Source organism: Saccostrea cucullata, unplaced genomic scaffold (genome assembly GCF_032062105.1).
Source record: "Saccostrea cucullata isolate Sc308-1 unplaced genomic scaffold, CSIRO_AGI_Scuc_v1 ctg2273, whole genome shotgun sequence".
Lineage (NCBI taxonomy): Eukaryota > Metazoa > Mollusca > Bivalvia > Ostreida > Ostreidae > Saccostrea > Saccostrea cuccullata.
In genome coordinates this window covers 42,160-54,488 of record NW_026936295.1, presented here as the reverse complement: position 1 = coordinate 54,488, position 12,329 = coordinate 42,160, and the positions used below count along the sequence as shown (strand labels likewise).

Genomic DNA, 12,329 nt, shown 5'->3' with positions numbered 1-12,329 from the left:
ATATCTCAATCAAGCAAATGTTGATGTTTATACATAATTGTGATGAATAGTAACACTTAACATCGATAATAAAATCATTCCATGTGTCATTTTTTCATTACAGCGATATTAAGGCGTAAAATAATGTAATTTCCCAAAAATCCGCTCCCTATAGATCCTTAATCTCATTGGCTGTACCAAATAAAATCTGTCAAGGTCAGTAAACACAGCGGATAAACTTAAGTTGTGATGTTGACATACAAGAAAAATACGGATATATGGATTGTTCTGTATATTTTTGGATCGATATATCTCTGGGATAACCCCAATTTGGAAGTCCAGGTAAGACATATTATTGAAATTGCCGTTTACTGACAATTTGATCCAAATCCGTGCGGGAGTGAAACGCTTCCGCATTGCACCATTACGGAGATCCTTATGAGTTGTAGCCCTCTCAAAAAAGCAGAGGGCTACATTATTGCAGATAAATGGCCCTAAGTGCCGAGTGGACAAAATTTGCAGCTCTCCACTGGGAAGTGGTGGCGACTCCATATGCTCGAGAGGGACGTTTAACAATATACAAACAAACAAAAAATAACCTGAGACCTTATAAGCCAAAGAGATCATCTACTCCCTAAATGGAATTAAATATCAATTTTGATATCTGTTTAACAAAAGATTCACAAGAATATGACCGATAAGTGTCTTCCTATATCAAGTTTGACCATTAACCGTTCACCTTACAAATGTATGTACTTGAAATCAACAGATTATGTAACTTCTCCATAAAACCTAGTGTAGCAGGGTTAATGTCTTTCTAGCAAATCTCTGTGATGGGTTTGCTCCTTGACTTTTGAACTAAAATCGTACAGGTCATCTACCCTTTATAGGGGAGTAAGTTTTGTTTCTGTCAAGCAAAGGGTCCTCAGGATATTGACATGCCTATTTGGGTTAAGATTCTATATATGGTGAGTTGTTCTAAGTCCAAAGTAACAAGAATATTATTTACATGTTCATTATTTACATGTTCAAGACTTAGTTAATTTCAAGGAAAAACAATATCTAAAACGTTTAACAATCTGACATGGCGATAAAATTGTCTAAATAACTTGATTTGACATAAAGCGTGAACAAATTTTCAATGGTTTTGTTATCATAGGCCTCCCAATTGCCCATGCAGTGAGATTGGACAGTAATATATTTAATTAATAACAAGTGCAACACAACTTTTTTCTAAGAAATATCTTCTGTAATATGGTTTCATAGAAGAAAAGTTTCACAAGAAATTGTAATTAGTGGTCCATGGGCCACAACGCTCACATAAGTAACTTTTGCTCGGCTGTTACATAGTCTCCATAAATAAGTCTATAGAAGTTATAAACACAATACAACAGTATAACTTACCAGTCAGAGAGTCTCCATAAATAAGTCTATAGAAGTCATAAACACAATACAACAATATAACTTACCGGTCAGAGAATCTCCATACATAAGTCTATAGAAGTCATAAAAACAATACAACATTATAACTTACAAGTCAGAGAGTCCCCATAAATAAGTCTATAGAAGTCATTAAACACAATACAACAGTATAACTTACCAGTCAGAGAGTCTCTATAGATAAGTCTATAGAAGTCATAAAAACAATACAACAGTATAACCTAACAGTCAGAGAGTCTCCATAAATAAGTCTATAGAAGTCATAAACACAATACAACAGTATAACTTACCGGTCACAGAGTCTCTATAGATAAGTCTATAGAAGTCATAAACACAATACAACAGTATAACTTACCGGTCAGAGAGTCTCCATAAATAAGTCTATAGAAGTCATAAGCACAACACAACAGTATAACTTACCAGTCAGAGAGTCACAATAAATAAGTCTATAGAAGTCATAAACACAATACAACAGTATAACTTACAAGTCAGAGAGTCACAATAAATAAGTCTATAGAAGTCATAAACACAATACAACAGTTTAACTTACCAGTCAGAGAGTCACAATAAATAAGTCTATAGAAGTCATAAACACAATACAACAGTATAACTTACAAGTCAGAGAGTCTCCATAAACAAGTCTATAGATGTTTACTGTGCTGTTGATCCTTGATCCAACCAAGAGTAACTGAGTTCTTTCATCATAACTCATGCTCCATGGTACGTCTATCCCGTGTTGTTGTGTGTCTGCCTGTGACAGGAGTCGCTGGTAACTGTCCAGGATCTGTACTGACAAGGTGGTAAGATCACACACCAGGATGTGTGACAGCGCGTCAGTGCAGATTCCACGTGGTGCTAGTCCTGATCCTGATGTAGGACCTCTGTAGGTGAATCGATGTCTACCTCCACGATCCGTCACCACTACACCACGGTAATAGTCAGACACAATAACATCTCCATTGCAGTTCTCTGTGATATAGATAGGTTTTATACACAGTCTCTGACCTGTGTTGTCGTGCTGCATGGTCTGTATGTGTTGTCCTGTGTTAGTGTAACGGTTTACTTGGCCTTTCATTGTATAGTCAACATACATCTCGCCGACCAGCAGGTCTCCAGTGGAGGGGGAGCTGTAGACACACTGTGGTCCCCATGTGAATCTGTTATACGGTATTAATGTGTTGTATGGTATTAATACAGTCTTTACTTTGTTATCTTTAGACAGTTTGTTAATGTTACCATTCCTGTCTATATAAATTAAATCGCCGTCACTTGTCACAGTGTGTACTCCACCATCAAATGTAGTTATATCTGTAACACGATGTAGTTCTTCACCTGCAGCGTTTGACAGGACTAGATGGCCTTTATCATCAGAGATCCAGACCCGGTCAGAAGATATATGGGAAACGTGATTACACCCAGTAACACCAGTCACTCTGAAAGATTTCTCTAACACTAATCTAGGCATCATTTGATTTTTTTTCCTGTGGTTTCTATCCGTAACAGAATCCAGTGTTGATTTCCTTCTGTCAGGGAGATTTCTCTGTAAACAACAACATTCTGCTAATATTATGTACTTCAACGACAAGCCTTCTTTATGATTTAATATATTAGATGAATAGCTAATTAATATCCTACAGAGAGAGAGAGAGTCACTGTACACTTAATATATGGTATTTAATTTATTACTATATCTCATATAAATAATCAAAAAGTAAAGAGGAATAATGCTGTTTAAGGAGTAATTGTGGGATTATTACGAGACGCAGAGTCAATCCGATTGCATGGACTAACATAAATATATGTAGAGACAGTGTGAATCGAAATTTAAGGGTGAAACAAATGGAGCTTTTCAAGAAAGCTTTCCGTCTTTAGCTACAACCTTAAACAGTTACTGGTCTAGACCTATTAGGCCGTAAAATTCTTTTGAATTTCTTGATTTTGTATTTCTACGTTAGCTTTTTACTGGCATTAGCCCATCACCGTTGTCGCTCGGTCATCTGCCTAAACCTTGACTTGCCGAGAGTTTTCGGCAAACCTTGACTGATTCCGTTACCTCTTTCAAACGAGAAAAGGGGAAATTTAAAGAATAATAACAAATTGTAAAGCCTGCAAGCAATTAATTTCAAATTTTATTTACAATGAAATTAAAGAGACACTTTTAGCTACTGCTATAAACAATATAATGTTATTTAGAATTAATTACTGCTGATTTTTTATCGTTTTGTCATTTTTTTAAGATTGAAAATCTTGCCAAATTGTTAAGTTGTACGAATATTAGATCATCAGAAAATTATCTCATTTGCCTTGAACAGCATTTCAACCAATGCAATAATTTAAAAATTTCTCATCATACAATTTATACCAATCACAGAAGAGAGGAAGTTCTTAGTCCGAAGACTGTAAATAATACTGTCTTCTAAGGAAGACGGTTATAAACTGAATGCACGTTTTTAAGCCCAGAAGGACCAGTGGGGAGTACAACGTAAACAAAGCGGTGTGGCATACCTTTATCTGTTATAATGTATAGTGGAGTATTTTTGTGGAGCAGTCATTTAGCGTTTTAAAGATTTTTTTTATTGTACTGGCTGCTTATTATAAATAAGTGTTATAAATATGATATGTGAACAAAATGTCAAACAAGCCCCGGGGTTGAATATTTGGGGAGGGGGTGGGTGGGTTCCTGTCCACAAGTACTTCAGTCTCTACCCATAGTTATCGTTCCAATTGTTGTAGCGAAGCGAACGATTACTCTGGGTATAGATTACAAGTACCTGTGGATAAGACATCGTCAGAATCTTGCACATATTAAATTTAGGTAAACATTGCCATATTTAAACTCTCAGGATAAGATCGGAAATACGGTTGAATGATTCACTTTTTTATTGGAAATTTCGGGTTTGGTTATCGAAAACAAAACTGTGATAAGAGAAAATGTTAAGAAACGTCAGGAATCTCTTCATGAAATCTAAATACTTCAAGTGCCTTGCACACATCTCTACTGTTTGGCTAGTATTTGTCTCTTTTAGAACATTGGACTTTAAAAAAAAATGTGTTTTCTTTGTTTTGCATTTCTCATTGAAATGTGCATGATCTTGATCAGTTTGAAAATATGGTACATGTATAAATTTTTTATATCACTTCAAGGTGCCAAGGTCGCCAGTTTTGGGGCAGACCTGTGCTCATATTTAAAAAAATTATTTTACAAATTTAAAAAATACCTCTTTCTCTAAACAATTCTACATAAAATAACATATAAGATCATTGGTTTGCCCCCCCCCCCCCAAAAAAAAAATGAAAAATGTGATAGAATTTTTTTTGCTTTTTAAAGAGCTTTTTCATGGGTGTATGTCTAATATTGACAGTTTTTCAGTCGGGAATCATTGTTTCCCCATGTTAACTGTAATAAGTAGAACCCTGTAACGAATGTTAACAGACGAGATATTCTGCCGAAGCGCTGATGCAACTTAAATCATGTAGGCCTAACTGGTGAATAAAAAATAAAAATGTGAAAAGACAACATGTTTACATCAGGTAAGTTTATTCTTTTAAACAGCAGATAAATATACAGACCTATATTGTAAACGAAACTTAAAACATGATTTGTTTACATTGTATACAACAGGTACACTGCAGGTCTGATTTGAACATATTTTATTGTACTAAATATATACAATGGGATTGGGCACAAGTTCTAAAAACTTAAATCGTCCTCTCCCTACATGAGATATTATAACAGGATGAATTAGAAGTGTTCAACAGTTTGTACAAAATAGATTACATGTAAATTAAATAAACTCTCATTATGGACATATATATATATATATACTGCTACATTATTGTTTATACAAATGATTATAAAAATACGTACAATCATTTAAATCTACCAGAATGCTATAAGAATGTACAATAGAAAATAGATATTCATTTTCAGCAATACTGAGTGATGTATCCCCCCAGAGTAAAGTCTGAATGTGAACAATATGGACTTTATTAAATCTCAAGAACTTATCGAAAAACTCTTTCCTGGCCTCGTTGTAATGATGTGTATCTTCTACCTTACCGCAGGAGCATAGTGGACTAGATATTATATTACATCTATAAAGATCAGCGTGTAGCACGCAGTTGTGCCGAAGTCGTGTATGCAGTATGTTGTTGCATCTTTTACCAAAATTAAAATAAGGCGGAGCTTCTGTTATTTTTTGTTTAATTTTAATTTTGAAGGCAGACAAAGAGCACGAAATTCTGGTATTTAGCGATAAGGAATTCCACTCATTTATTACAGTTGGTACAAATGATGATATGTAAGTTTGCAATTTACATACAGGTATACTATAATTTTGTGAGTTTCTTGTTGTATATGCAGAAGCATTACATCGCATATCTGGTATAATCTCAGATAGGTAATCTGGTACTAAATCATTGTGAATTTTGTACATAGTATTTAATATTTAATCTTTGGATCTTGCGTCTGACTGCAGGTCTATATATACACACTTTCTACACGGCTGCTCAAGACAAACAGAGCCTTTCGAAAGCATGTAATCCATGTTTCATATTATCCTAGTTTGTGACAATAGCGCTGTTAACAACTCATCAATATTATTTGAAATCATTAATTATTTTTCTGTAGGAAATTGAAAGTTTATATACTACTATTACTAGATCTATATATAGCTTGTATATGTACCCATATATTGCCATTAAAATGAATGGGAAAAAAATGAAAGTGATCAGAACCTTGTTATAACATCTTCATTCTGATCACAAATTCTAGTTCTGCATTAAATTTGTTTATATACTATCCTCATATCAAGAGAAATCATTAGACATGTTTATTTACATGTAAATCAAAAGCGAAAGTGAAGGTCACTATATACGAGGGGCGTTCAATATTTTTTGTCCAAACCGTATTACAGCAACAAAAACAAAACAGGAATTTAAATCATTTATTGCATTCCCTCAAAGTAATCTCCTTTGTATTTAATACAGAGATGAAGTCTTTTAATCCAGTCATAAAACACGTTTTTGTAAGTTTTTTTTGGTATACCCCTTAGATACTGAAAAATAGCTGATCCCAGCGCTGACCGCGATTGGAAACGCCTTCCAGAGAGGGCTTCTTTTAGTTTTGGAAACAAGAAAAAGTCACACGGAGAAAGATCCGGTGAATATGCAGGATGCGGAAGTTCGACAACTTTGTGACGCTGTAAAAAGTCTCGAGTAACTTTTGCTTTATGGGCAGGAGCATTGTCATGCAGAAGTTTAATGCCTCTCAAACCGGTATTAGGTCGTCTTTTTTTGTAAAAATTATAAAGTCTCGGAAGTATACTTGAGGAATACATATTTCCAGTGACACTTCTGCCCTGTGGGACTGCATATTGGACTACCAAGCCATTTGAGTTGAAAAATATTGCGTATAGAGCTTTCTTAGAAGTTTGAGTTCTTTTTGCAATTGTTGGCCTCTTCATTTTCTTTCCAATCCAAACCTGATTTTTCACTTTTCTTTCTGGCTGGAAAAAATGGACCCATGTTTCATCACCTGTGACAATCTGACTTAGCTTCCTAGTGTCCATATTTTTAAACATTTTCAAAAGTTTTTGGCACTTTTGTAAACGGTCCCTCTTCTGAGCTTTGGTAAGAATATGTGGAATCCACCTTGCACAAATTTTACGGTACTTTAATTTAGCTTTTAAAATAGTAAAAACACTGCCCGTTGAAATTCCTACACGTTTTGCTATTTCTTTGACGGTAAGCCGTGCATCTGTCTTAAGAATATCACGGATTTTGGAAACATTACTTTTGGTGACTGCTCTTGGTGGTCTTCCTGAATGTTTGTCGTCGGAAACACGTGTTCTACCACTCTTTATCTTGCTTACCCATCTGTAAACTGTTTTTTTTTTTAAATAACAGACCCACCATATATCCGAACAATTTCTTCATATATTTCATTTCGTTCTATACCAATGACACAACGAGCAAGAATATACCTTCTTATTTCAAGTGACTCCAGACTTCTGTTTTACCCATAATTGATGTCCAGTGTATTCGGGTAGGTCAGTTGCAAATGTAAGTGTGTGTTTCAGAGTGCACTGACTTGCTCCAAATTTTGACACAATGTCGATAAAAGATATATCATTCATGGATGACCAGATACCGAATCGACTGATCTAATTTTTATTGAAAACCATTAGGGACAAAAAATATTGAACGCCCCTCGTATACCACAAACAATCTTTATGTCGAGATCGATGTTAGTGTAGCGAGTATGCGAGCAGATCTAACATCAAATTTCAATTAGATTGATGCAGCCTGGAAATATTCAACAATATTTTTAATCCAAACTAGGGCTAATTGTAACAGGGACCGTTACAGATGTTCCCAAAACGCTCCCCAACTCCCTTTTGGTGCCATATTCCCTGTAAGCTTCATTAAATAAGACATACTTTATGCAATTTAGACTTAAACAACGTTTTTTCAGAAGAATAAAAAAATCGTATATTTAAATTTAGCATTGCACGCGTGCTCATGTGAATACATGTGCGTAATTGACCATATCATTTTGTCTACACTATCTATATATTTTAATATACTTAATATCAAAGCGATTAATCCAAAAGTATTTAAAAATACACTCATTCGAGTATAGTTTTAATTTTACTTATTTCACGTGCATGCACGTGCAAGCATGACCATACCTTCTTGTAGGAGTCCATTGTGTTTATCTTTATTCTAAATCCCATCCTGTTTGGTTGAAAACTAGGGCTGGGCAATAATATCGATATTTCAATATATTGCAAAACAATAACAAAAAATATCGTATCGCAATACGATTTTGTAATATCGATATCTTGGCAAAATGCTTAGATTAAGGAATTTTGTAATTAAATATAAAAATGTACTTATGAAAGTTTGTTATCAAGCCAAACAGTAGGACAGAAGTTGTTTTGTGGATAACTTAAATGAAATCAACAAGATTTTTTTCCGTGTTGGTAACTGATTATTGTTATGAACATTCTGCATGTAAATTATAGCAAATATAGTAAGAAAATGTCATTTTAATTACATTGAAAATATTGCAATACATATCGCAATACAGTTAAAAATATCGCAATATATCGCAAAACGAAATCTCGGGCCAATACCCAGCCCTATTGAAAACGAAGGGAGTTATAACCATTTAAAGTTTAAGCCAATCAGACTGCAGTGCACGTACATGCGCGTGATTTCATGAAAATATTAAAAATTTTATTGTAGGATATCTTAATGCATGACTATGTTTTAAATTTCAAAGCATTTCGTCAAAAAAAAGGAAAATATTGAAATTTATGTTTCAGTCAATCACAGCATGCGCATGATGACCATACCTTCTTGTGGGAGTCCATTATGTCTGTCTATGTTCTAAATCCCATCATGTTTGGTTGGAAAACAAGGGAGTTATAGCCATTTAAAGTTTACGCCAATCAGATTGCAGCACACCTACATGCGCGTGTTTCATGACAATTGTTATATATCATATTTTTGAACATCCTAAAGTATGCCTTTGTTTTAAATTTCAAAGCATTTTGTCAAAAAACAGAAATGATATTGAGATTTTTGTTTCAGCCAATCAGAGCAAAGCGCCCGTGCATGCGCGTAAGTTCCTGCGTATATGTCAATGTCATATTATTTACACTATTATATATCTTAATATAATGAGTCTCAAATAATTTCATTCAAAAATGTAAAAGTTATAGCTATATTAAGTATATCAGTCATTTCACTCATATCACGCTCACGCACGTGCAGGCGTATGCGCGCAAAATGACCATCGTTCCGCACACCTACACTACACACCTATTAACCCTAAAAGGTTTTAGCTTAGTTGGGTGAACAGTTTCTGAGAACACTCGCGGACAAAAAAAGACCGGAGAAGAAATAAGAAAAAACTAGATGAGATCTCGTTGCGAGCAACGAGTAGGTCTTCCGTTCGATTTTTGATAAGATCATTTAAGTTCAACTTTAAATGAAAAAAATGTTCATATCAAATAATCAAAATACGTGAGAACACATTTAAGAGTGAAATCTATAAATTTCAAACAACTTCCGGTCTTTTTAATTCACTTCCGGTGTGACCGGAAGTACTTAAAATGACATATAACTCCTCTCTGAGTGTGAAGGAATCCCTGATAATTTCGAGCAAAAATGCTCATTTTCTAGACTATTTACAGTTTGGAAAAAAATTACTTCCGGTGGACATAATATTACTCGAAACACTCTATTTGCCTCTATAAGAAACATAAGAAAAAAAATTAAATTTTGCATATTTTTAAACTACTTCCGGTGGACAAAAATGTTATACCCTTCTCAAATCTACGAATCATAATCTATCATTCTTGAATGTTTCAGGACTCAATCTCCAACCGTTTTCGAGAACACTCTCGGACAAAATGAAACTTCAAAAATTGAAAATTGACCGTATCTCGCGACCGGAAGTGACAACGGCAAAATTAAAAAAAACGCATAAAGTTCAAATAGTTTCCAATCATTTCTGAAAGTTTCATGAAAATCTGTCCAGGCGTTCTCGAGAAATCGCCTGCATAAAATCGGTAAGAAAAAATAATAATAATAGTGGAAAAGAAAAAAAAGAATCAGTAGAAGGTCTTCTGTTGGAAACGGAAGACCTTAAAAAATAATAGCTGGAAAGTCTGCTATTGCAAGCAATAGCGTATGTCGCCCCGAACTGTTCCCCTATTTCCATGGCAGCTATTGATAATTCTTGACAAGACTTTCATTTTTTTTATATATCACTATAACAATACCCATTAGCTAAGCTTGGACAACCATCAACTCCTATCAGTACTTTCAGTACTTTGATTTAAGAATCGAAGTAAAGATTTTTCACTTTCCTCTGGTTTTCATGGCAATAATCGATTATTTCAAAATTTAAAATGCGAATCGCACAACTACAACTACTAATCAATAAAATAAAATAAGTTTCATGACGAATGTTCAAGTGACTAGAGAGAACACTCGCGGACAAAATTCATCCCTTTTTGCAGGTTTCCATGGCAACGGTAGCCATTTTGAATTGAATGACCACATGGCACAACCACAACCAGTGATTGTCCTTTGAGGAAAGTTTCAAGAAGATTGTCCCAGCCATCTCTGAAAAAACGCCTGGACAAAAAAAACATGCGTACAATTGCAATATGTCGTCCCCGACTTCGTTCGGGACGACTTAACAATAATAGTAAGAAACAGAACATTATTAAGAGGTGAAAACAGAAAGAAAGGGAAAATGGGGTATTTGCAACCCCAAAATACATGGGGACTTGACCCTTTTTAAAAAGATATTTTGTACATAATGTGACTGGAAATTCTTTAGAATCATCCCCCGACAAGGCAGGGTTAAAGTCGACTAAGGGTATCAATGCATGGATATATTAGTAGTATAGACAAGATGACATGCTCAAAATAGGAAGATCTTACGCGCATGCATGTGCGCTTCGCTCTGATTGGCTGAAACTAAAGTCTCAATATCTTTCTTGTTTTACGTCATAATCCTTTGGAATTTTGAACATAGTCATACGTTATGAAGATCTACAGTCTGATATTTAAGAATTATCTTGAAAACACGTGAATCCACGTGTGGTGTATAACTTTCTTGTTTCTCAACAAAACAGGATGAAATTTTGAATATAAATAGGTATGATGGATTCCTATGTGATACTACTATCAAAATAAAATGTAAGGACGTGCTTGCATGCACTTGCGCATGCGCAATGCGTTAAATGAACAATATATTTGAAAAACAGTAACATTAATTTTTTTATGACTTTTTATTGATTCTTGGAATATATGAAGAAATGTAAATGATTTAGCAACAATCCATTATCACCTTGCATAAGCATGCACATGCTTTTGCATGCAGTGTGTTAAATGACAAAAAGTTTATATCATTGTAGTTTTAAAAGTCTTTTATGAAATCCTGCAATACTGAGCATATTAAAAAAGTTTTAAAGGAAGTTTTAAAGGAAATTGGCACAAAAAGGGAGTTGGGGAGCGTTTGGGGAACATCTGTAACGGTCCCCGTTACAATTAGAACTAGTTTGATATTGGCTTTATCCAATTCCGCAGCACAGTTAAGGTTCTTGTAAGGAGGCGGGGCCTAATTTGTACAGGAAATGTTTACTTTGACGTCAAAGAGGTCTTCAAAATGCCACAAAATGAAATTATTTCCTATTTCAAACAGCTGGATAGCTGTATACTACATAAACTTACTATTACATGCAGTTGTGTCGTTTGTTAAATCCCACACATCAGTATATAAATGATGCATCAATCGCAATGGACTTGTCAATGTGACGTTATCAAGCAAAAATGACGAAGTTTGTACACAGTGAGAGGCTGATCAAGTCACATTTTTCTAGAATAAAAAATGTCTTTTGTTTGCAAATAAAATATTATTTGCAGTTAGCTAAAAGACTGTTAACTTGCGACGTATATTTTAGTATTTTATTCATACTGTCCATACATTCTCCAGACAAGTGATACTGTCGTGTGTTTGTATGCAGATTCATTGAAAATGTAATGGAAGGCCTAATAAATCGATTATTAATACCCTCAATATATCTTGTCAAATTTTTACACATAAACTTAAGAAGCATTAAGATATTTGAAAAGCCCTGCGAACCTCATGAAATCTTGCAAATAAATTAATTATAGCTATATTTAATGTAGTTCACCAGCAAAATATTCAACCTGCCGTCCAACAAATTAAATTTTATCAATCAAAAAAGGAAATCTTTATAGGTTCTCAGCACTTTTCACAAGCTACATATAGTGTTGAAAAGGATCATTATATAAAATAAGTATTTTAACTTGGTTATGCCCTTGCAATATTGTTTATAGATGACCTCTAAACTGCAAGTATA

General features: G+C 34.3%; 1 protein-coding gene across 1 annotated transcript; it reads right to left on the bottom strand.

The window, feature by feature from the left end:
* Positions 1 to 1,582: 1,582 nt before the first annotated feature.
* LOC134245335 (uncharacterized) lies at positions 1,583 to 8,129 on the bottom strand. Its single transcript, XM_062727633.1, has 3 exons — positions 8,112 to 8,129; positions 2,035 to 2,959; positions 1,583 to 1,605 (listed from the first exon to the last, which is right to left on the bottom strand). Exons 1-3 carry the CDS (start codon positions 8,127 to 8,129, stop codon positions 1,583 to 1,585), a joined length of 966 nt encoding a protein of 321 aa, XP_062583617.1.
* Between the last annotated feature and the right edge of the window lie 4,200 nt (positions 8,130 to 12,329).